The following is a 26,856-nucleotide window of genomic DNA, read 5'->3' on the forward strand; positions in this document are numbered from 1 at the left end:
CTAGCGTTTCGGCGTTATCGTCTTCGTCAGAGCCGAAACGGGGAGTTGCTGCCGAAGATTTCACGCTCCCTCTAGGTATTTGACCTATTTCGACTGGGCTTCGGCGCCGAACTCGAGAACGGCATCTTTTCGCAATATCTGGGTAACATCCGGAATATGACTGCGCTTGTTATGCAGCTCGTACTTGCTCAGAGCGTATAAGACCTCAAACGTCTGATTGGATTTGGTACAAGTGGAGCCAGCCACCTGTTAAAACAACCAGAGAGCACTCATACGATCCCTGAATATTCATAAAAGTATAAACCTGCGCCACAACAAATCTTTGTACCCTTGTAAGGAGAAAGGCGAGAGGCTAGAATTGAAAAGGTGGATCGCTTCGGCTCTACTTGGAAGATCCACTCCAGATTCTCATCCCTTGAGGCTTGAGGTGGTCCCTAGGGTTCTATTCATTGGCACTTTACTTTATTTTACTTTACTTTACTAAATGAAGGCACATAACATTTCACGGTGAGTCACATACATGGAATGTTGCAAACAAACAAAACAACAAAGTTTAGTTGATATAGTAAGCGAAAGGACCTACATTCGTTACGATAGCAGCTGAACTCTTAGGAGAAGAATTTTCGAAAGACCAGAGTAGTTGCGCACCGCAGGATCGAATTTCAACGATTTACCTCCCCCGATGATTTTTTCCAAAAAATTGGAACTATTTGAGTGATTTTTGACAGTGTACCGATTTTAGCGCTGACGAAAGCTGTTCTTTTGTGAAAAGGTTTCCCCATAGAACCCCGAGAAATCCTTCTCGAAAATTACGCAACGTTGCTGAAATAAATAATAGGTAGCTGAGTTTGTGTTCCTTGACCTTACCTGACCTAATTACCGCTACGGACAATCTTGGTGGATCTGTGTGGTTGTTAAAATTTAGAATTTGGGTGATGGATTTACAAATTACAAATCTTTTTTTATCTTTTTTCCATTGATTCATTTTTATTTTTTTTTGTTAGGTCTTGTTTCATTAATGGTCAATGCTCTCCTCCAGGATCTTCGGGCGCCGTCCCAAAATTGGATCGCTTAACCATGCATTGAGGCTAATGCTTAGAAAAGAAAATATTCCATGAATAATAGAAATCTCTACTTCGGGACTTTTTTGGAGAGTTGAAAAATGCTCTAAGAAATAATTTAGAAACAACGTGGCAATGAAAATTATGAAATATATTGTTTCAAAAACAAAACTCTAGACTGTATTATAAAAAGTAACTAAAAATTTGTTAGTGCAACTGTTACTTAAATGCTACTAAGTTTAGCATATAAAAAAATAAATGCTGGAAATTAATAAGTAGATGGTTTTAAAAAATCTCCTCAGATCTGGTTAAATTGTCGTTGCTTAGCTTGAATGCTGTCCGCTATACAAGGAAGACGCATGTGAAATACATTCGAGCGTATTATTCCAAAATAACTGAAGAAAAACTCCTAAGAATTTCAGGATCACATTTACGATCGTGTTCAAATAATGTAAAATAATGTAAATCAATGTACAAGGAATCTGAAAGAACGCTTGTGTATCCGTCTCGGAGTTCTACTTTCCCGAGATTCATTTTAAAGAAAAGAAACGAGAGAGAAAAAAACTCCTCCATCTGGGTGCCACCTGGGTAAAACGCGTGCTTTTGCCCGCATCTGGAGTGCTCAAGCATCGTGAACCGAAAGAATCGTGAGTGAAGCGAGCGGGAACTCGTGGTGGAGAGATCTGTTGAAACATTCATTGTATTTCTGTCATATAAAAAATGAAATTTAATAATAACAATAATAATAAAAAGAAGAATAAATTAGTATATGTATAGTTATATGAAACATATATAAAGTATGTAGTAATAATAATAGTAATAGTAGTAGTAATAGTAATATGAAGTAAAGTATATAATAAAATGGTATGTAGTAATAGTAAAAATGTGCAGCAATAATAGCGAGAAAGGGACACATTGAAGCGCGCTGAGGTATGGTGGCGAAAAGATGCGGTGATGATGGTAGTGAAGTGCTTACTTGATTATGTTTTTCTTTTCTTTTTTGTTTTTCTTTTTTTATGTGCCTTTTTGTAATAAAAACGAACTTTTCAACGAAATTTACCTCGGAAATATTGAGTGAGAACGGTTTTACAATTCAAACGTTCGACTTTCAATGAACCTTGGCATAATAAAATGTCGTATTGATTGTTCATGAGCTGTTAATTGATTTTATTGGCTAACGTGTACAGCGCAGGGAAAAAATCAACAGGACGGTGTTTACAATCATGTACTTAAAGAGTATGTCATCGCACATTTTCACTACAAGCATCAACGTTAAAATTTCACGGCCTAACTATGCTTCGGGCTATATTTTGGTGGTTACATAGGTTCACGGAAGAAATTGTGCTTAAACTCGACCCGTTACGTTATGTTCCATTAAAAATTCTACCGACATCGAGGCAATCTTGCTATTCTTCGAGAGGTTTCTTTAATTTTTACATCTTAGCTTGGTCTTTTCTGACGACGAGACATTAGATTGTCAATATAATAAGGGGTGATGTAATTTTTATTTTCTATTTATTTTTTATTTTTTCTATTTAATGGCATAATCTTCATTGGTTTTTGTTTATATCTCTCAATGGGTTGATTCAACACGCATTGGCGTGTGTGAACCAGGAAGTTCTGAGAACATCACAATTTCCCAGTGTCTACGTAAGCGAATATCGTAGAAAAGGGCAGGTAAGGGTCTGGCATTAATCAGTCCGCTTGGGATGCGTCACCGCGTTCACTTCAATTCTGAATCGTTTGACGTTTACGAACGCGTAACTGCCGTAACGTTGTACACTAACTTGCGGGGGCTAGCAGATGTATCAAGTCATCGTTTTTACCAATTTGTCGACCTCGGGAAAATGAAAGGCCTGGTTGACACTGGGACGATTTCGAACCATCGACCCACCGTCCAGTCATGGCGGAACCTCTTACCGATTGCGCGAACACCCCGTCCTCATCTGTATACAGCTACTGGGGTTTATTATTTCTGCCGTCAATTTAAAATTTGTATCCGCCTGCAAACTTTAAAAAACCGAAAACGTCAAACGTCAAACCTATACGTTTCGAAGCCTACGCGGAAATACCTGCTTTGTACTAATCTTACATTGGAATTCTATAATTAGTGTAGAATATCTAAAAGACGACAGTTTTTGCGTTAATTATAATAACCTTATTCTATAGAATATTCTAGATCTTATGGATACTTGATATTGTGAAGCAAGATGTAGGAACGGAAATGAATTCTGTAGTTCATCTTCGTAACGGATGTCAAAATGCCGAAATTGATGGATTCCCGTTAAAAATCAGAATGGTGGAAAATACGTCGCACTGAATCCATTAGTCTTCCTGATTTCGACTGTCATATCAGAGGAGATGTGTAGCGCTGAGCAACGACTTAAAGGCAGCGTAACACGAAATTGACGACGTTGGGATCTTACCACGAATAGATACGAATAGGGACCCATTACGAACGTGATCGTGATCAATTCGACTATTTATTTTTGGAAGAGACGGAGCGATACAGCCGTGTATCGGGATTCCCAACGATGCAACTTATTACGGGTGGAGTAGAACGATTGCAGTCCGCAGCGAGTCTATGATAGAGCAGATTGTAGAACTTCTACTATTCACTGTGTCTTTGCATATCTTTTTCGCTCTTCCGATTCTTTTATCCTTGGCTTCGCAAGATGTTTTGCTCTGAAAGTTGCTAGAAGGTAATCAGACAATCAACACCAATCTTTACACTAAACAATTCGAGAGATTGGCCGATACAGTATCCAGAGAGCGCCCAAAACGCCTCGAAGTCGCATTGCTGTGCGAGACAACGCTCACACAGCAAACGTGACGCAGGAATTTCTTAAGGGCGTGGACGAGACGACACTACCTCACCCTCCCCATAGCCCTGACCTTCCCATAATCGAATATCATCTGTTCCGGACCGCGAACCAGCGTCTGCATCAGAAAAACTTTCAAATACCTCGATGACATCAAAAACCTACCCAACGAACTTTCTATCGTCACTGCCCCTCTCCTTGATTTGTTCTGATAAAATTAAAAATGGAAAAAAAATTTCTCAAAGCTGAGAAGAAGATATGCGAGGATCCAACGCTTATTTGAATAACATGACTTGCATTGCGAGAGTTGGATAAGGGCGAAATTTCTCAAAAGAATGGTTGCATCGTGGGCGAGGGCGAGGCGAGGAAGGAAGAGGGCGATGCAACCAACGTTGTTTCTCACACCCTTTTCTGGATTACTTTCTGCAGGATTTGACTGTAAATACTCTCAATGTCGTGAATAACGCCCCCGCCTATTCGTGGATTGATCCCAACACGATCAATTCTGTGATACACTGCATTCGACTCCACAAGAACTAGCGCAATTCGAAAAGAAAGACAGCTGTTGTTCCATTACTGCTCGAAAAGTGAAGGATAACAATGGAAATGACCGAATAGGCGAAGGAATTGACGTCATTTGCAGAGGAAAAACATATTTATGCACTTTTTTGAAAGATATCAAAATTTCGTCATGGAATAAATCAGAGAAGAATTGAGTGATGAAAAATAAAGTCTCTATCAATCCACTTGAGGTGCGCCAACGCGATTCACTCCAGTTCGGAGTCATTGAGGTTTTGGTACGCGTGTTGGCTCGACTCCGGAGGGATAAAGTGTTGGTTGGGACCACAGCGGTTTCAAACCATCGACAGAATGCGTACAACAGATCTGTAACGGACTGCGCCACACCACCCTCCTCCCATTGTCCCTAAAAAATGAGTGGAAAAGGATAAAGGCTAACGTGTCTGACGTTAATCAATCCGTTTGGGATGCGATCACTTCAATTCAGAATCGTTTGAGGTTTACGAACGTGTAACTGGCCCACACAATGGCTGGCGGTGGCTAGCCGATGTGTCAAGTCAGTCTTTTTATCCTTCCAGACACGTCTGGTGCCAATTTATCTACCCTGGAGGGATGAAGCGCTTAGCTTGCACTGAGGCGGATTCAAACCTCCGATCGATTATAGCCATAGTGCAACCTCTTACCGACTGCGCTACCCACCAAACAACAATACAGTTGGTAGAATAGCCAAAGTCTTCTTCCATTCGATACATTGTTAATTCTTTTGACTTAGAACTCAGGCTAACTAAAGGTGTTGATGACTGAGAAAAGAAACTTATATGGCAACCTAATAATAGATTTCAAACGCAAACTTTGTCGGAAAAATGCCAGCGAATTGGAAAAAAAGAAATTTTGTCTCAACATCATATGTTACATGTTATGATTCATTCACTCTGTCAACTACGACTGTTTCATATTCTGCGGCAATTTTCAGAAATTTGCACCTCATCGCAGGAGAATTTTTCCATGGATTGCAAAACCCTGAAAATTCTCTACACCAATCTCAACGTTTTACATCGTATATCATAAAGTGTAGAAGTAAATGCGAAAGAAAAATTATGCCAGCATACTTTGTCATATGTCAAATATGTCAAATGTGCCTCAAGTTTTGTCAAAAAGATGAATTCAGGAAGAGGCAACTGTGAAAAGACCGTGTTCCATCTCTCAGATTGTGCCAAGATTTGCAGTTATAGTTTACGAGCGGTTAAATGCGCTCGAGTTAACAGTCCTTAAATGTTCCTACACATCCAATTCCCATAAACCACGGCGTCTATCGATTAGTAGAATTACAAGGTCGCCTGCACTTATGTATATCCGGGTGTCCGCAACACAATGTCTGCCGCCAATTCCATGCTCCTTCGATGTGATGCTTGCATTTTTCTGCTTTTTACACTGTCCCGATTGAACCAAAAAAACTGAACTCTGGCAGTGAAAGAAAAACTCAGACTTTGGAAAATTTACTCAAGAACAGATTGGACCTGTAGAATACCGTACCACGGTTAGCTATAAGTGTTCAAAGAGTCCAACGATATGAGGATATTGGGAGATTCGAAGAAATGCTGAAAGAAAATTACCATGTGATCTTGAGACACTGGCAGAATTGTATCTAATTATACGCCATCCAATTGTGTTTTTTTCAGTTATCGTCGAGAAAAAAATCCGGCCAATGGGAGGGGTGGCTACTGTAGGGGGCGGAGCCTGACAAATTACAGTTGAAAGCTCTATAAGTGGTATGTGGTGATTGCGTATGAATATGAAGACAGTGTTATATGATTTAATTAAACTAGAGTTATTTTTCGAATATTTTTTAGTGTAGATCATTTGGAAAACATAAAAAGTGAAGGAAACGAACGAGGAACTTACTGCTACAGATATTGCCGTATGAGGTAATTCATGCTTGGAAATTTCTCTCACTGAACCAAAAAGTTCGTCGAATTTTTTCTGGATTTTTTTTGTTTTCATTGTGAAATCGGATGAGAGAATTAGAATAACAATTTACCACTTCTTTGCAATTTTTTTCTGTACTATTACAGTTACTACTACAGATGGCTTATCGTCCATAGAAATGAACGAGATGGAATTCATGGAATTCGAAGAACGGTGCATTACCGCTTCATTTAAATTTTTCTTCAGCTTCAGCAAAAACGAGAACCAGGCAATTTTCCAGCTCCAACCAATAATTAAACTGTTTCCGGCAGCAGAAGATTCTCCAGATCCGTTGTTGAAAACAATGGAAACGAATGGAAATACTCGTATAGTGGTAGAACAAGGAAGAATTTTCTTATAGTTTCACTTAAACCATTCGATTTTTAATCCGCCACATTCTAACACATATTTCTTAGTGAATATCAGAAAAAAATTGTGTAAGAACAAAATAATCATTGTTTTTGAGGAGAAGAAAAAAGGATATGGTCTACAGAAGGGGGGAAATTTAAAAAATATCCAGAACTTAAAAGGAAATATTTGAAAGTTAGATGAGACATTGCTGAATGAACCAGTAAGCCAGCACCACTTCACCTGCAGGAGGGGAAAAACGAATGTTTGATTGAAACCACTCCACTAGATCGCACTCAGCCTATGACTCATTTAAGCGACGTTTTCAGCGAGTTTTTCTTATCACAGACAGCATCCGGGAAGTCGTCGATATCCAAGCGGCGACTGATAAACCAACTAGAATCCTCACTGCTTAACGTTTTTAGTGATTTTATTCATTCCATGCCATTCTTTCTCCTCCCTCATCTCAATTTCTCGAAAATCCACTTCTCTGACCTTCTCTTTTATTCTTTTTTTTTTGTGTTAGGTGAAAAGAATTATTGCTGTAATTTTGTTTCTGCGAAAAATCGCCGCAACATCATAAATAATGCAAGCAGTGCCCAATTCACTTCCTCGTAACTTCTGCGCTTCTTTTTTTTGATTTTTCTACCGAATGATGGAGTGAAAATACATTCTTTACACTATGTTGCTGTCAGCGATAGTTACAGAATTTTCTTTCGAATTCCTATTTTTATTCTCTTATTTACTTCATTTCACTATTGCTTTGCGACATTTGAAGGGGTTGTTTCTAGAGAAAACATTGAAATCTTTTAGAAGAGTTATATCTCTCAGAAACAGAAATTTTCCAATAGTAGAAACAAATATGTGAAAATTCCGGATAAGAATACGCTTCTGAGTATGTCTGGAGAAAATATAGGTAAAGAAAAAGAAAAAAAATTATCATCAGAACAGAAGGAATTTTTTTTTGAAAATAAACTTTTATTACGTTACATCTTAAACTTTGTTTTTATCTCCTTTATCGGCGCTGTTGTTACTGAATACTTTTTTTTTCTTAAAATAAACCTGATTTCTCCTCATTCTTGCTGTTGCAGGCTTGATTTCTTCCTCAACATATGTTCTTAGCATAAATCTGGTCGTTATCTGCATGTTGATTTTTCGCAATCTTTTTTTTGGTGATTCATTCGTTTCTATGACTTTTCAGTTTTTTTTTTCATGCGTTTATCGTCGTTCTTCGTATCCGTGTTATGTCACTATACATGGTAAATTCAGAGAAGAAATTTTAATCACATTGAATTTCAGGCACGGGGAGGCCGTACTCAACCGCTGAGCCCCCTCCCGTTTTTTGGGTTCTGAAAAGAACCACGGTTCAGAGGGCCATGTCGTCTTCTGAGGGGAATAATACGCCGAGTCCATCGAGTGTCGCCTCATCATCACAACAACCTCCGGGTGCGTGCTGATTGCTGCAGTGTTTCTTTCTATTCGTTATCGATTGACGCTTTCTTTTATTTTCGGCCTTTTTTTCTCTCAAATATTGCTTAACGACTTCAACTCTATTGATTCATAGAATCTTACGGTGTCGTGATCGATTTCACTGAGATCTTTGATCTTGCGATATTTTTTCCGAATTTCTTCTTCTGTACTCAGAAAACGAGAAAGGCCGTTTTGAAAAAATTTTACTAGCTGGTTAGAAAATTCCCTTTTTCTAAATTTCAGCGATAAACTTTTACACCATAATTTTTAACACGTTTATTACTTTCACTTTCACCCAAAGTATTCTACTATTTAAAAATATTGAATACATAATTTATTTAGATGAAAAGTATACGAAATTTTTGATTTACAAGTAAAATTTGACATGTGGAGATCACTTATTCTCTTATTATGATGTATTAGGTTGCCACATTACTTTCTTTCCAATATTTTTAGTGCTCAGCGACTTGAGTCCTAGGTCAAAAGAATCGATAATCTATTACCGATCGATGAAAGAAGACTATTGACCACTCTGCCCACTATATTGTTGATTGGAGCAACTTTGCTCTTCGATAAAAATTGAAAAATATTAGAAAATATGGAAAGAAACTTATGGAGCAAACTAATATGCTTGTTGCCCCGATCCGACATCAAAAATCTACACACACATCAAATTAAAAATCGAAAATCTGGGAAAAATTAGTTGAATTTTGATTTTCTTGAAACGACTATGTAGTGTGGAAACCGAAAGTAAGAACAAATTGCAAACATGACTAATTTGTGTGGAGGGAAAGCTATCTCTGTTCAAAAACCAACTTCCTTAAGACTCTAATCGCATTCGAAGGAAAAATTCCTAGTTTTACCAAACTCCTGAGTCTTTACGATCGATAAAATCTTCACTCACTTTTTTTGCGCCTCAATTTTAAAATTTCTCTACATTTTATACATTCACTTTCACTTCCTCAAATGCTTTTTTTCTCTAACTACATTTCAGACCTCTATGCTCACATCGTTGAGATTTTTCTGTTTGAAACCTGTTTCTATTATTCATCAACGTGCCATGTCTGAAGTTTTTCTTACAGTCTGCTCTTCGAAATTATCAATCTTGGGTATCAACTGTTTTTTTGTATGGGAAGAGTAGTTTTAGTACCTCTTTGGCAAGATAACACTTAAAATTTTTAGCCTAACACAGTGTTAGACGTCCCGGGACTTTATTCAAGTCTATCGTCGACTTTTATGAGATTAATGACGACATTAATTATCAAAACATAATTATATAAAGCAAACTAATATATATATATATATATATACTCTTTTTTATATCAGCATACACAATTCAAAACTATTTTTGATAGACTGAACTCTGAGAAAAATTAAAGTTTGATCTGTAGGGAGACGTTAGACCACGGTACATAAATAGCATATACTGTAATTTCACACGCTTCTCATCTGCGTCTATCAAATTTATTTTAATTCGATTTCTTCAGATCCTAGTTCAGAGGACATATAATTTTCTCACAAATTTCCTTCCTTCTCTTTCCCTTCTTTTTTTCGGTTCTATCAGGTAGAGTTCACAGTATGTATGGCGAGAGTATATCTTTTTTTTTAGATTTATCTGCTAAACTTGAGTAATAAAATATTCGATTGAAGAAAAAACATATCACCACTCGTGTTACCAGAAATTTTTCTTTTTAACAATATTTTAGAACAAAAGCAGTCATCCTAACTCCCAATTTTTTTGGCAATGCAATTTTTGGAAGTGGAAGGGAGTGGAGAGAAATTCTTTCCAGAAAAAATTTAAACAGAGCTATGTACATTGACGGTAAAATGGCCAGAAGATTTTTCTGTTCATGTCTATAATTCTCCTAATTTAATTTAATTCACTAAATAATTTTGTATATACCAAAATATTCTACTCGATATGATCTAACAATCTACTTTGCACTAATTACTCCCCGTTTAAGTTGAGCGTACTAAATCTAAAAAAATACAATATTACAGGAAAATTAACATAGTCATTGTTGTCTCTCAATGGGAAAAAATTACTGATCATTCATTCATCAAATCATTCTAAAGAAAGAAGAGTAGAGCTTGGAGGTTTTCTTTCTTCTATTTTAAAGAAATGGTGGAAAGAGACCCCGAAATTCTACATTTGTGTAAGAAAGATCGTATTTTAATAATTGATCTACGTGTGGATCTTGTCTCGGTTCTCGTGTCACTTTTTTTTATCTTATCTTTTTTTCAAAAAAAAATCTCTTTTTTCCGTTCCAGCGTTACCATCAAGCTCATCATCATCACAATTGCAACTTGCAACAGGAAAGAACGCAGTAAAAAGGGAATCACCACAATTAAAAGTTGAAAATATTGCCAGAGCCAGGTGAGGAGTTTTTCATGGATTCTTCCTTTTTTTAAGGAAACTTGCCGAAATTATCGTTTTTCCGTTTGGGTGTGCTTTTTTGGATACTTTGTGATTTCAATGAGATTGTTCATATGTTTTGAGCTCGAGCAAGCACTGGTGTATACGTCTCCCATGTGTGTTCTTGTCCGAAGTTTTATGGCACAAAAATAATCCTGAATAAAGTCAGCAGAAATCGTGAACGTAAATGGAATGCAAAAAAACTCTATCAAATAGACTTAAATACGAAAGACAATATTTCTTGAAAGTACCGTGAACAGAACGTGAAGAAATGAATCCTTATACGCCAGTTATTTTCGAGCAAGCTAATAGCATGCACATTTTAGGATGAAGAGTACCCGAGTACCTACCAAAAAGCACAAATCCTTATACTAATCAAGGCGACCTGAAGACTCTGCATTTGCGTGAAAGACCGCTCTCGATGTAACACAATGAAGCCAGCATCCACGATCAAAGTGGGACCTGTGCTCAGTGAGATCCGACTACAGTAAGCTAGGGTCCCTTCTCGTTCGCAGCTGCTACCGCTACCGCTTCATTTCGAGTGCAGCCGCTCACACCACTGTACCGGTTTTCAAGTAATTTTGACCCGACCATAAGAGCGATATAACCGCTCTAGACAAAAGAATCCAGAAAATCTAAAATATGGTTAGCGCTGGAAGTTTACAACCGACCGACCGCAACGCGTCTGTCGAGACGCACACCCACGCAAGCAGCCATTTCCAAAACGTATATTTACTATTTACACTACAACTCGGTTTTTCTGTAGAATAATTTGTGCTACACGACCTTTTCTGTCAACCATAACTTTTTGTAATGACCGGAGTTTTTTTTCGCTCTCCGACATAAAAAAAAGCATGAGAGCCACGACAAAAAACTGATTCTGAAGGTTGTCGGTGGTTTTGTTGCCGACGTGACGAAAAGTGCAGTGTAAAGTGCACTGAATTGAGAGTTAATGCACTTTTGTTCAGTTTTTGCAGTACACCAAAACCGTTGGCGCCGCCTACTTCGATATCCGAATGGCAATTGTTGGCTGTTCTACAACGAGCAAATCTTGTACAGTACTACGATATGTTTATATCACAAGGTAGGATACAGCTTATAACAGTTCTTTCGTCGATAGAAATCAGATTTCATTTGTTCTTAGAAAACTAAGGAGGAGTTAAACTAACGTTTGATCTGTAGGGAGACGTTAGACCACGGTATATAAATAGCATATTCTGTAATTTCACGCGCTTCTCTTCTGCGTCTATCAAATTTATTTTAATTCGATTTCTTCAGATCCCAGTTCAGAGGACATATAATTTTCTCACAAATTTCCTTCTTTCTCTTTCCCTTCTTTTTTTTCGGTTCTATCAGGCAGAGTTCACAGTATGTATGGCGACCTTTTAAAAGGATATCTTTTCTTAGATTGAGGGTAAGTGCCACGGTGGTGATCAATCCCTATAAAAATACCCCAACACGTTCGAATTCAGTTTTAGTTTAGAATCGTTTGAAGTTTTAGAAACATACAGTCATAAAATCACATGCGGAGAGGAGCAGATGCGCTAACTCAATGCTTGTATCCTCTCAGAGAAGTCCAGCAATAATTTATCTATCTCCAAAGGTGTGGAGCATTTTGTTGACATTGGGACGGTTTCGAACCATCGATCGTACAGTCACAACTGAACCTGTTACCGACTGCGCTATAACCACCCCATTTTGTAATTGTGCTGATATCAATCTTGTGGACCTTGTGAAGAAGAAATTATGCATCGGAATGATCCTGGTTCTTGGTGTCAGTTGACAAATAAATTCAACAAGTAATGAAATAAAACAAATATTATAAAGGCTTCCGGATATCCAACAAGTAAAAACGACTTTTTTTCCAGGAATTGAATTGAAATATGTAGAAGTATTTGTTTTTACGTATCAAAACCCACGTCTTTGCATCCAGTTTGACTGATTCTGTCTCTTCCTCCCACTTCCTCCTCAAAAAATTTACGTAATTTTCAGAGGGGCCTGCCAGTGTATGAAGTATTGATTCGTAGACAGATTGCTTTAAAATACTATTTGATTGCAACGTAGTTTTTAATTGATTTTCTCGAGATGTAGCAAAGACTGGTATTGATTTAATTGATCAAGAAAATCAATAAAAAACTACGTTTCAACATGCCAAGATTCAATGATAGTCGAACATGGGCGGCTATTGATTGATTTGAAGCATTAGAAGTTTAGGAGATGGCGTCGGGCAGTAAGGTTTGAAAGCGATAAAGCAATTTATGTGTTCGGAAAAATCCTAGGTAACGTAAGTGTCTGGTTAACGCACAACTAAGGAACACTGCACAACATGCAAAAAAAATATTGTTGACAATCGGGATCCTGTTGCTCTTAATTTTTAATTGTTTTACTCAAAATAGTTATTATCTAAGTTGGTTATGATGAACTATCGCTAAATTGAAAAATGAAAATTGAAAAATTGAATTTGAAGATTGCTAACATAGAATTGTTCCTGGAATATTTTTTTATTCGTTGAATTACTACGAAAATCATGAGCTACCACATTTTTCAGGAGGAGATGACATCAATCAAATAATGCAATGCGATGAAGGAGAATTTTTGGAAATTATGTCACTTGTAGGAATGCTTTCAAAACCTTTACATGTCCGGCGGTTACAACGAGCACTAACAGTGAGTTTATGCCGTTTACATCATTTCCCTAGTACTATTGTAAACTATAAACTGCTGCTCATTTGGGAAAAATGTTTTTTTTATTTTATTTTTAGAGATCGTACAGGAAGTCCTAGTTCTAAAATATTTCCTCAGAGCATTCGAATTAGTCGAAACTTATTTTTATAGCTGAAATCGCTTACGTAAACGTGCTATTAAAAACCTGAAATATTAAATGAACATTCAAATATTAAAGGAAAAACAATATTATTAGCGACGTGATCTAAAGGAGCAGTAGTGGCTTTTAATTTGTTCAATTCAGCCGCCTGGAATGCTGAAACTGTAGGAAATTGTGAGTGGAAACGCAAAAGCTTTCCCTCTCTCGGAATTTTTCCTTTCAAATATCGCAAAATTTGGGGAGATTTTTTTGAAATCTAGGACTTGATTCCTCCGTTCTAGAATGCTCACAAAAACCATTTTCCTTCCAAACTTCTCCCTAAAAAATCTTCAATAGAACTTCACAATAACTCTATAATTCTTAATTAAAGGAAAATCCAAAAAATATTCAGTTTTTGCCGGATCTTATGATTTGAAATTTGATCCTCTAAAGTAAAGTTTTCTTGAAGGAATTCTCGAAAGATCAGACGTCCTTCAACTTAGCCGCCATACAACACATCGGCCCACCACCTGTATCACCATACTCCTTAAGTGGTCCTGACATGTCATTTTTAATGCCTGGTAAGTTTTTTTCTTTTGATAGCCATTGATTGCTCAATAATTTATTGATCGATCTGAGAAGAGGGTACAGTAGCTGGTGAGAATAGAGGCACACCTCGGGCACTCGGCAAAATCGATATTTCTCGACTCGTTAGATTTCTTGAGGTGACGAAATTTCCATCGGCTGCCGATGCATTGCATTGCACGCGATTTTTTACAGTAACTTTTTACAGTAATGAGGTCCGACGCGTTTACATTTCACATCAGTTGAACTGAACTGGTCGTTAAATCCATATATTGATTAGTTCGTGAATTTTACAGGGTTTGCGGCAACACTGTCAAATTTGTCGTCATCGTCGCCGGGACTAGCTTCCACGTCGACGGAGACGACGTCACCGCAGAATGGGAACGCCACCCACAACTCGGTACCGTTGGGTTAGTCTTTTGGGGGAATTCGGGTGAAAATTGCTAACATAGAACTGTTTCTGGAATATTTTTTTATCATTGGATTATTTTTTTCCTCATTTTCAGGCATTATACTTTTCAGATACTTTTATTTTTAACAGAACTATGACTTTTTTCATTAATATCTGATGACATTTCTTCAAAGCCAACTTCTATTTCGAGATCACTCGTTCTGAGCATGAATTCTGATCGAATACTGGTTTTTCTCTTTTATTTGCCACCTCAATGCTCCTTTAAAGGCATGGAGATGTGGGTGATTCCGTCCGCGGCTGGCGCGTTCCAATCGAACTCGTTGTAGAAAATAACGCGCCAGAACGCTCGAAGCTGTATCATCCGGGCCTTTTTTTACGGCAATTAGGAAGAAATGGACGGAATCACCTCCCTCTCTTTAATCTACGATCCCGCTTACGAATACTCCACCTGAAATCCGTACCACCTCAACTTCATGGGGTGATGCCTTTAAGCAAAACCTTAATAGTGAGGAATAGCCTCACGTCACCGGCAAATTTTACCCTCTCTTCCTGAGATATTTCAGTCGTGCTGTAATCGATATTTCCTGGATTCAATCATTACATTCCTCCAAGACCATAAAACAGCAGAAAAATATCACTTTTCCTTGTCAACCATAAACAAACATTGTAAACACTACCTCCGTTTCCGTTGCTCTACCGTCGTCTGCTTACTGTACAATGATCTACCGATGGCTTTCCTCGTTCCGTAGGATCCATCCCATGCAGAAATGGTATGGAACATCCACTTACTGAAGAGTTTTCTTTTAAGAAATATGGTTATAAAACATTATAAGCCTGAGAACTCATGGAAATTCCTAAAAGATCCGTTTGAATTACGTGAGCTCAAGCCGACACAGTTCAGCGATCGAACTCTCCGCTGCTGTGCTCGGTACTATGGCCACTTCTGTCACAATCAGCAGCGGGGGGAACGCCGGCGCCGCCGACTTCGGCTGCACCAACACCGTCCCCGGAGGAACCGCCAACGTGGTTCGCGGGGAATTTTTGCCGGCCTTCGGACAGGGACCGGTTACCGGCGAAGAGAAAGAGAGGTTAGTGGATTTTCATATTATATTACTATTTTTAGTTATATTACTATTTTTATATCACTACATTATTCTTATATTCTTACACTACTTCTAGAATGAATACTTCAATTATGTATTCCACATTTATTTTCTAAATTTCTAAAAATTTCTGACCATAAGCAATTCCTTGAGATTTTCTTCAATATCTCACATCTGAATCATCTTAATGAACCTCTGCTGATACTCAGTGATTAAAATCTAACGACAAATCAGTTAAACGACAGAAATGCATGATTTTAGTCCAAAAAATTCAAAGAATGAATTAACTCCAAATTAATAGCGCAAGGTTTGTAAGTACAGTGGCAAGGTACTCGATGCCACACAGCTTTATCCACTGTTCCCGTTTCTGGCTACATTTTCTGGATTCTTTTTCTGACTAATGAATGACTCAGAAACGGCATCCCATCGCTTGAGAGTGGTTGCTTTTGTAAGGTTTTGTTCCTATTGGGACCTCTAATTTCTCCCTTTTTAAAGTACTTCATTATTTCTTTCGAATATCAAATCAGGAACCGAATCGATTTTCTGAACCGATTTTTCAGGTCGTCCAGCCCTGTTTCAGTAGGTGGTGACTTCGTGTCTCTGGGAGATTATGATCCGAGTACGTTCTATTTATTTAGTAAATATCCTTCATTAATTTCTTATTAAATTATCCTTACCTACCTTATCAAATTTAAGGTTCTGCTTTGTGCGATTCGCCTGTTTTGTCCGACGCGCAGATTCGTCGCCTTTCCAACTGCGCAATGGCGATATGTCAGAAAATTCCACGACTGCCTCCGAAACTCGTACAGAACAAGAAACGAGTGTCAAAGTACGTGTCTTCCTGTTTAAAATCCTGGTTTTTTCCCTTGCTACTGCAAAAAATTCAAAACTTTGATGAATTAGTCGAGTTTAAACTGCGGGAGGAAAATATTTCATTTCTTCTGAAATTGTGGAATTTTTACGAGTACCTGTCATTTTATAGTATTATAGGTATTGTAAGTATTTTATTATTGTATTGCATTAAACTTCTTTAATATTGATGTTTAATATGTTTTATATTATATTTATACATGGTTTGAGAATTAAAGTGTTCAGTCGTTTTTTTTTTCGAAAAATTTCAATGAACTTTCTAGTCTAGTTCCGAAAGTTGGGTATTTTTTATTCTACCTGTGCCCTGTGTGAATCTCTGTAGCCTCTCAGCCAAAATACGTCATTTGAAATTGGAATGGAATTTGAAAATCCGTCATTTCAGAGAGGTTCTCGATCTTCTCTCTGCTTCTGCCGATTCACCGAATCGCCTAGCTGAATATCGTAAATATTCGGCGATCTACGGTCGATTTGATGCAAAAAGGAAGCCGGACAAGGTAATGATCACAGTTTTTGTAGGATTTAACACCAGCTTATATTTAACAATATAGTTGTAGGAGAAAAATAGTTATAAGTGTTTATATTTTGAAAAATATGCTTTTTTAAAGTCAACTTTGTAAAAATACTACAGGAATTCGAAAAAGTATTTCTTGCCATGAACTTGTTCGTCTCCTGTTTGTTTGTTCTTTTTCTAGAAAAATTTTCATAGTTCAACCCACCTTTAGCAGTCTTCTGTTGAAAAAATCCTCTATCCTCATCGGTACGAAACATCTCCTATTTCATATTTATTTCAGTACTGCTTTTGTTACTTCACAAATGTCACACAAAGATCATAATAGTAAATTAGACGATTAGACTTAAGTTCGCAAAAAATTGTGCTGTGAAAATTTTGAAAGCTCTTTTAAAAAAAGTCCACTATTGAATCAAAAAAAAATAAAATCATCAAAATAAAATCATTCAGTGTTATTTATTCAATTATTCAGTGTTTATATTTTTTGACAATATTCTCTTTTTGATATGGATGCGGTGGTCTGCTATTTCCTTATCTTCCACTTATTTTCAGGGTCTTTCGTTCCACGAAGTATCTGTGAATGAAGCTGCTGCTCAATTATGCCTGATTATGCCTTCACTACTCACAAGAAGAGATGAGTTGTTCCCGTTGGCAAGACAGGTTTGGTGGTGGAAACACTTGGAAATTTCCATATAGCCTTGAGTTTTTTATTTTTTTGCACGTATTTTCCAGGTGGTGAAAGACGCTGGATATCATTATGCGAAAGCGAGTCGTAAACGTGGATTCGATGTTGTCGATTCGCATTCTCCACAGAGCAGTCCTACACAAAGGTATGGCATTTTTTCGACATCCTTCGTAACGCTCGGGAAATTTTTGACTCTATCCTCAAAAGGAGAAAATTCTTCTATTAAAATCCGTTTCATTTTGTCACATATTCTCCTTTAATGGACCATTCCGCTCTTGGTGTCTCATACAAAAAAAAGCTTGAAAAGCATAAAATATAAAAACGTAAAGTTAAAGCAAATAATAGATGACTTCAATCAATAAAAACACTGATTAAATTATTTTTTATTAAAACTATATTGGACTTCTCACATCCATTCTCCTGTTTGCAATGTGACTGGCTGTTGTTACGTACGATTTCATTTTGCCCTTTATATTAAAAAAAATTAAAAAAAAGGTACGAGAACAAGAAACAGAAACAGAACTTCCCGTGCAGACATCAGTAATTACGAATACAGATTCGAATGCTGATCAGATCTGATTTGAATGGAAAATCGTTTTGAAAAGAAATCAAGATTTTATTTTTAAAAAATTAAATAAAAATGCGAAGATAATAATAGATTTTACCTTTTAAAAAAAGAAAAAATATAAGAAATTAGTTCCACCAAACGAGCACTCAGCCACTAATGCTTAGTAATGGTCCACTTGAAGAGGATGTTGGAGTTGTGTAGTTGGCGTATGATGTTCGGTTGTGTGGGATACTTAGCAAATTTATTCGGCAATCCATCAAAGTTGGGTAATTAAATCGATAATACCAATAACAACGTTAACAGTAAAAGTTACCTACACCAGCAAAGTGAGCGATCCACAGTTAAGCTACACTAAGAAGAGAAAAGCACTGAAAATGATACAGCGAGCATTCTGTGGCTATTTATACGGTACAACGATGACGGAGTAAACTACGATGACGTCCTGCACATGCTAGTACAAGGAAACTTCCGACCGGCTAAGCTTCCCCACATTCGGATTACTAGATGTCAGTTGAGGATGCTTGAAGTTCGATGAACATTGCCATCGTCATGATGTTGTACTGATTTTTTATGAACTCTGCGCGGGGCTGATTTGATTTGATTTGATTTGATTTGTTAATTTGTATTGAATAACATTCTTTTCTATTGACTAACAACTCGCCTAATCACAGTCTAAGCGATCCAATCTCTCCACAACTATACAGGCAAACACTCAGCCTACTTCTTCAATCGTTCACGTAGCGACTGCACCGCATGCTCAAGCTGAGTTGGAGAAGCCTCGTAATGACCTCTCGCTAACTTACCGCTAACTTCAGGAAAGTACACCATGAGATTGAGAAGTGTATTATTTTCAGTGGAGTGTTGCAGTCTAAAGCAAAATTCCGAGTTACAAACATTAAAGATTGAAAAAAGTTGTACTACTACTACATACTGACAATTACATCGAAAACCTCTCAATTTATTTTGTCACTTTGAACAAGCGCCAAAGCAATGAAAGTAAGCTTTGTTTGAGGAACCTCAAGAAACCCCTAAAGAACCAAAAGAAGAAGGTCGAAAAGAGTAAGCGATCACAGAAGCGATTGATTCGAATGTTTCATTCGAACCAGAAGCGCCCCCCCAAGACATGGGGTGAGTTCCCGGCGTGTAATTGAGAGACAGTCATCAGCGGGATTATTTGCATCTATTTACTGGGATTCTCATGCGCAACAGAAGTCAGACTCTTCTTCAATTTTCGACTCCAATAACTCCACGAAAACCGAACTCCAGATAATGGGGTGTATGGCAAAGTATGGCTGCCGTTATGTTTTCTCGGAACACTGCGTGCCTTCTGCTCGATACAGCTTCGATCGTTTGATAATGTTTGGAAAACAGTTTCCGTTTTAACTAGGAAGAAATTAGCGAATTCTGCGATATTCAATCTGTCGGAGACTTTGGAGAGACGAGGAGAGTATGAAGTTCTGGAAAACTGTGGAAATAAACTCTAAACAGTAGAACGAACCGACAATGTTGATGTTGCGCGACTAAGGAACTGAGTGCGTCCCTTGACTTGTTAAACCTTCTAAATGGGTTTACCCGCAAAATTTCTATAACGCTTCTGGATTTTTTTGGACTTTTTGGGTCTGTAGTAATCGCAGTAACGTGAAATGATTCGCATCAAGAAGCGCAAAATTCTACTTTGACGAGTATGATACGGTAGTTTGGTGGTTTTCAAGATTTTCCACCACGAAAACACAGCAGCAGTAAAGCGAGAAGGTCACTAAAAACTACAAAAAAAGTATATCATAGATTTGTTTGAAATAGGCCTGCGGTCAACACGGGTCCAGCTCAAAGAAAACGTGCCTTGCCTGAAGTGGATCGATAAATTGGAAGTTTCACTATGGTAGGCGCGTTCGGAGCTTGGACGTGTTACTCGCAGTCTGGCTATAAGACATCGATGAATGAGAGGAAAAAAGAATTGAGACGCTACAAATCCAAAGATTACGGTACTGAACTCGCCTGTTTTGTCCGACGCGCAGATTCGTCGCCTTTCCAACTGCGCAATGGCGATATGTCAAAAAATTCCACGACTGCCTCCGAAACTCGTACAGAACAAGAAACGAGTGTCGAAGTACGTCTCTTCCTGTTTAAAATCCTGGTTTTTTTCCCTTGCTACAGCCAAAAATTTAAAACTTCGACGAATTAATCGACTTCAAACTGCGGAAGGTAAATATTTCATTTCCTCTGAAATCGTGGAATTTTTATGAGTACCTGTCATTTTATAGTATCATAGGTATTGTAAGTAGGCAAAAACACTACAAATCCGAAGATTACGGTACCTAACTTCGGGTACACCTTTTTACCAACAACGCTCCACAAGCACTTTAATTTTCTTCCTTTTTCACGATCTACAAGCACTTCAACCATCTCCTAGCTCCTGAATATGAATAGACCCTCAATGGTAACTTGAAGAAGTTAGAGATTTCTTTTTTTTGTCAGAAGGAAGGTTAAATTCCCATACATTCTCCAGTGACGATCGTTAATGGAAAAAATAGCAGCAAAACTCTGGAAAAGTGGCCAAAAAATACTCTAACAGCATGAATTTAAGGAGATGATCATGATTTTTTTTTCTCATAGACCATACATCTAATCTTTTCTCTGATTCATTACTGCACGCTTAATGTTCGTTCTCTGATTCAGCCCATGTCCTGGTGACGATAACGACACAGAAGCTGACAATGTGTTCGCATCAACAAAGCAGTCCGAGGAGAAAAGGAAGAAGTCCGAAAGTGTAAGTTTGGATCTGTGTAAAATAAATATCTGTAGCTTCTTAGATCATCTTTATCCGTTTTTTCCCTGGTTGATGTAAAGCTATCATAGACAAATATAATAAGTCCGGAAAGTCCCTTTGACTATTCCTCCTCCTTCCTACAAGACGAGTGTAAGATCTAATGAAATTGTTACAATCCATTAAAAAAATGTATTCGGTTGGCTGATTATTATTTTTGCACTTTGAAAAAAAAACTTGACTTTTAAGGGCTAGGACATGCCTTTCTTCCTGGGTGCATAGGTAAAAGCTATGTGGCTCTAGAAGCTTTCTTCACAAAGGTATATACGGGCACCGCGTCTCTGTTCTAACACCATTGTAATGCGAATGAATCGACGTCATCTCCGAGTGACCTCCTGCTAGCGGAAGCGACGTTGGAGGGGCGCCAAGATCCTCGAAGAGGTGGCCGAGGACACCGCTACCCGCAGTAACTGCCTGGCTTCTGACTCTCCCGAGGCGCTCACCCGCCGCTGCAACCACAACCGACTCAACATCGATGGAATGTTCTCCCTTGCTACTTCTGGTCCTCGCAGAGAATGTTGTCTCGTGAGCTGCTGCTCGACAACCACAACACACGGCTGCTCCGGGAGTTGACGGCGGCAATCCGAGAAAAGCTACAGAGACTAGCCGCTGCTCGCCTACTCCACAACAACGCGAGGTTGCATGTCGCTTTGGGCATTCGCCGCCAACTTGAAGCGCTTGGTTGGAGAGTGGTTCTCCGTTGACCTCGCCTTATTCAACCTCGCCTCATCGGTCTACCATTTGTTCCATACCTTTAACCATTTTCTTAACTTGCCCGCAGAGTTCACAGCGGTTTAATGGTTGTTGAGCAAGCTGTTGTGAACGCTCAATAACCGTCAAGTCCGGAGCACTACAGGCGACGCCGCCCGCGCGGTTGTAACCTCCTCAGACAGCTTTAGGTAAAAACTGTTCAGTTCTTCCATTGACCTCAATTCCGCTGTTGTATTGTTCTTGGAGTCTCAACGTCAGTTTCTGGGAATTGTAACGCTCCGCTAAGATGGAGCACTGTGATAGACTCTCGCTGCAAATACTTCGACGAATGATCATCAATGTATGATTAGGAATCTCTGCAGTTGTGAAGGTATGCGTGTGTAGAGGAAATGATTAGCCACGTTAGAGGTGGTGCGGATTCCAGGTGGAGTATCCGTATACGGGGTCGTAGATTATGGAAACGGGGGTAGTTCCGCTCATTTCTCCCTGCATCGCTGCAAACAGTCGACTCCAGAATGCTGTTTTGTACGACGCTATCTGTTGCAACGCTCCACCCTTTGCGCCGCCTCCGCCCTGCGATTCGTCGAAAATCAACTCGAACTGCCCCGATAGGCAGTAAGGGACGCTACGCGTGCAAGGGTGGCGCGCTGCAATAGAAGGGGTCGTACAAAAAAAACATTCAGGGGCTGACTGCTTGCAGTGACTCAGGGAGAGATGATCGGAACCTCCCCGGTCTCCATAATCTGTGACCCCGTATACGGATACTCCATCTGAAATCCGCACCACCTCAGATTCGTGGTATGCTGCCTTTAATGCTATTCGAACACTTTTTTGTGCAATATCTCGTAGATTCGACCAACATAAAGGCAGCATACCATAAAATTAAAAAAGTTGGGAAGGATAATGTGAAAGGTGTAGGTGTGTCCACGTCCTGTTCATTCTAATCTTTCTGGAAAACGTACGAAATTGTTTTCCGGTACGAGTTCTTCTACAAGGCACATTTTAACGCTCCTTTTGTAGACGCAACGAGTCCCTCAGCATCCTATCCATCTGTTTTCTTTAAGCAGATCGTTGGAAAAACTTATTTATTATCGTCCGTTCGCTCGCAGATGCGCTCGTGTGTAAGAAATGCAGCGCGTTGTATGGTGTCTCGTAGGAGTATTCGAATTTGAAGGCAGCTTCCCACGTCATTTCAGGACGGATTAGAGGTGAACATGCTCGTTATCTGTGCCTCCTAACCTTATCCTTCCTGGAGAGATCCCAATATTGTCAATTTCGTGATGTGCTGCCTTTCGAAGTCACAAGAAGAGATGACAATCCGCAGAATTTTACTGAAATGATTCCCTAATTTGGGCCATCAGTTGTATCAGATAAATGCCGCATAGAAAGGAAATGTTTGTAATAAGCAGGAAAATTAACTGAGCTAACATGATCACGGGGGCAGATGTAGTGTAGCTGTTAGAGGTTCCGCTTCCTGCACGATCGATCGGAGGTTCGAATCTGCCCTGGTGCCCACCAAGCCTTTCATTCCTCCGGGGTCGATAAATTGGTACCAGACTTGTCTGGTAGGATAAAACGCTGACTTGGCACATCCGCTGTCCCCCGCAAATCACTGTAGGGGCCAGTTACCCATTCATAAACCTCAAACGATTCTGAATTGAAGTGAACGTGGGGGCACATCCCAAGCCGATTGATTTACGCCAGAAACTTTATCCTTTTTATTTAACATGATCACGTCCTCCCTTCAAGACTTCTTATACCATCGTCTGTACGTTTCGCAGTCATTGCATTCATATGTATTCGAATTTTAGAAGTTTGAAAAAAAGAAAATATTTGAAATTTTTCCTCTGGAGCATCTACTATCCGGGTTATAATCTCCGACAAATCTTTTCTTCCTCGTCGGGCATTGCAACGAATCCGCGGTCCGCTAATTGATGTGAGGGACGAAAATTTTCACGACAACTATAAATTCGAGTAGTAGATGCTGAGAAAACCAATTCTTAATGACTGATATGATTTAGGCGCAGGAGAAGGGCACGTATCTGGAGCGTTGGGCGAGCTCAATGCTCGCATCACAGCAGTCAGCATCAAACTCTCCCAGAGGCACGCAGTGATGATATTCAATTTACGATCATTTTTCCTTGAAAAAATCCTAGCCGCATTTCTTCTATCCGTGTTTTTTCTATTCCAATCCACACATGCTCGCTATAAGCTTTTCTCTCTCTTTATCTTTAATTTTTTTTTTAAACACGTTCCCCTACACGGCCACGACGACGATTGAACGAGAAACACTATTGATTCCTTGTAAATTAAGAAAAATGACAAATGTCATGATTGTGATACTGTACGTTCTCTAGTCCTGTTGTTTTAGATTTGTTTAATAGGTTTTGTTAACCCCGTTCAAGTACACTTCATTTCTTTTACCGTGCCCCCGCCTATGTGTTTTTATCCTTTTTGGCTGTATTTAGGCATTAATTCTCGCTGCAATTTTTTTTTCTTCAGTCTCTCTGGTTCGTTTGCATAGCTAGAATTTTCAGCATAGTTCTGTTCCCCTCCTACCAAGTAGGATTCCACGAAGAAACATATCTGGTGTTAGGCTTAATCAGTGCCGATGTATGCTGCTCGCTCCACTTCCCTGTACAAGTGGCTTCGCCGAATTTCATTCGGCCACCAGTCCAGTGGTTACTCGAAATCCTTGTCGCCCACCTTCAAAAGATTTGATGGCATGGCACATCGCTTGAGAAGCGCATCGGTGCTCTCGCACACATCACGAGAATTTTGAAATTCACCTCGTCGCCGGCGCAAGGAGTTGAGAATTCACTGCGGAGTTGATCTATGAGATCCATGCTGATGGCGCTACATTCGTTGTGTGGAGGTGTTGCCACTATAATATTTGTGTATTTGTTGACCAAATGCCCGAATTTGAAAAAAGCGGGAAGTTCATATGATGAACTCAAATTTTTTGTCATTTCATTGAAGAAATAAAGAGTTTTCCATCAGATTTGTTTAGAGTGAAATTAAATAGATTGGTTGATTAAATGATTCATAGACAGAGCTGCCAAAGCGATGATCACGACCTCACTCCTTAATTATTTGTGTTGTAACCCATGAATTTCGTCTACAACCCATAAGTAACTTCTATGAGTTTCCAAAAAACAACCCGTACCCAATTTTTAATATGAAATAAATACAAAATCATCAGGGCGGGTAACAATGGAAAAAGAGGGAGTGGTGTTTACGGTCCTCTCAAAGGACACTAAAGCTAACACGACTAGGATGAATGAGGTGACTTTTTCGAATTCACCTATATCATGAATGAAAAATCTAATTTTTGTCATTCTGGATATAAAGATAGATAGAGACAGTTTTTGTCCAAATATACTGAGACTTGTGGCCGGGAATATTGCATTTTCTATAAATTTGAAGATTAGTACTCAGTCAACGATGATCCAGCGTAAGCCCACCGAGAACCAAAAGATGACTTCAAACTCATAGTGTCGTGGCTATCACGACTAACTCTTCCGGAATCGATCACGATCGCGAATTTTTGGTCAGAAATCTGTAATCACAACTGAGGCCAGTAGAGACTGACTGTTTGAGTGGCGTGTTTCGTCATGAGGAAAAGAACCGAGAAAGGAATAATGAATTAGATTGATAAAATAGAATGAAATTGATAAAATAAAATCCATCGGTAATGATACCGATGAGCTTTAAAGCATCATTCTCTTTGTTTCTTCGCAATTTTCGTGAAAAGAGGAAGATTTTATTGTTCTCCACAGCTATTCTGGAAACAGATTCAGTTAATCCTAAAATTTCTACAATACTCATTAGAAATATGTACGATACGTTACGTAGCTCTTGTACTGTGGTTACTCTCCCCATCAAACACAGCGAATCTTCTTTCAATTAAAGGCATCAACCCACGAATCTGAGGTGGTACGGATTTCAGGTGGAGCATTCGTATACGGGATGGGAGACTACGGAGAGGGGAGTGACTTCGTCCATTTCTTCCCAATTACCGTAAAAAACGCCCCGGAAGATACGGCTTCGGGCGTTCCAGTGCGCTATTTTCTACAACGAGTTCGATTTGAGCGCGCTTTGTGCACGCGCTGCATCTTCTGGGTCATTTTTTTACGGCAATTGGGGGAAATGGACGAAATCACCCCTTTCTCCATAATCTACGACCCCGTATAGGAACTCTCCACCTGAAATCCGTACCACCTCAGATTCGTGGGGTGATGCCTTTAACCTCGGTCTCTGCAATGAAATGAGAATCACGAACGAGAAAAGAAGTGAGATGTACTTAGGAGCTTTATCGTCAAAATCATCACTGGCAGAATCACTGGATTCTGCTAAAAGAGCATAAACACAACCATAAAATAAAATCCTTCGCATTGTATTTTGATTACAAACAAAAAAAAAGTGGCGTGGGATGAAAAAATAGCAAGCGCACAACGAAAACAATCGCGGAGAGGTGAAGGCACCGGCCACAAACTATTAATCCGATCAATACGTTTGACCGCGATAATTTCCAATATTTGATCTACTGATCTGACAATCATGTTCTGCGAATTGGTGGATATAAAAATAAAATGAATAAATAAATGATTGAATAATAAAATATGAAATGAATACAAATAAAATATAAACGTGAATAAAATCTTGACTAACACTGCTATTATTATTCGGAACGAGTCGTATCTGTGTCTAATGGCTGCATGGCCTACATAGCTCGAATCAAAGAAACGAAATATCCATTGAAGGCGTCCAAGACATCCAGAGAACTATTACCTGTACCAATCATCGTCAATCGATAACGTCCAGACGTTAGAAAATCTCGAAATGAACAATTGTGCTAGCTATATTGTGTAAATGCACAGTAAACACAAAGTTTTCATCTCAAATCCATTTCACACATATAATTGTTTATTTTCTATCAAAATAGACATTTTCAAAGTTAGGTTACTGTAGTTGGGTAGAGAGCGAGATCACGATGTCAGACGGTCAACGGATGGCGGAATACTTCAATACTCGGACTGTGTGGCGACAATGCCCTCTCTTATGATGTTGGGACCTGTCCCAGTCCCCTTTTTCTCTTATCGTTCCACTTTTTTAGCTATGTCTTCTAGTTCTGTTGAAAACAGTAGTTACTGCATTTTTTTTTTCTTTTCCTGTTTCCTTCTAGA

At 38.8% G+C, this 26,856-nt stretch overlaps 2 protein-coding genes across 4 annotated transcripts; both read left to right on the forward strand.

Annotated features, from left to right (window-relative positions):
- Positions 1-8,091: 8,091 nt before the first annotated feature.
- Positions 8,092-24,212, forward strand: RB195_020097 (uncharacterized protein; the record flags this gene model as incomplete). Of its 3 annotated transcripts, none has more annotated exons than XM_064188252.1 (15): positions 8,092-8,161; positions 10,457-10,562; positions 11,570-11,685; positions 13,150-13,268; positions 13,874-13,985; positions 14,286-14,399; positions 15,303-15,489; positions 16,065-16,123; positions 16,201-16,333; positions 16,757-16,868; positions 17,435-17,542; positions 17,615-17,712; positions 20,812-20,902; positions 23,692-23,773; positions 24,208-24,212. In XM_064188252.1, the coding sequence occupies 15 exons, from the start codon at positions 8,092-8,094 to the stop codon at positions 24,210-24,212; spliced, it is 1,512 nt and encodes a 503-aa protein (XP_064044132.1). The 3 variants fall into 3 exon arrangements, with proteins under 3 accessions (XP_064044132.1, XP_064044133.1, XP_064044134.1); XM_064188253.1 differs by having other exon boundaries at positions 11,579-11,685; XM_064188251.1 differs by lacking the exon at positions 24,208-24,212 and having other exon boundaries at positions 23,692-23,784.
- On the forward strand, positions 23,989-24,391 carry RB195_020098 (uncharacterized protein; the record flags this gene model as incomplete). Its single annotated transcript, XM_064188254.1, has 2 exons — positions 23,989-24,014; positions 24,208-24,391. The coding sequence occupies 2 exons, from the start codon at positions 23,989-23,991 to the stop codon at positions 24,389-24,391; spliced, it is 210 nt and encodes a 69-aa protein (XP_064044135.1).
- Between the last annotated feature and the right edge of the window lie 2,465 nt (positions 24,392-26,856).

This window comes from Necator americanus, chromosome II (genome assembly GCF_031761385.1).
Source record: "Necator americanus strain Aroian chromosome II, whole genome shotgun sequence".
Classification (NCBI taxonomy): Eukaryota; Metazoa; Nematoda; class Chromadorea; order Rhabditida; family Ancylostomatidae; genus Necator; species Necator americanus.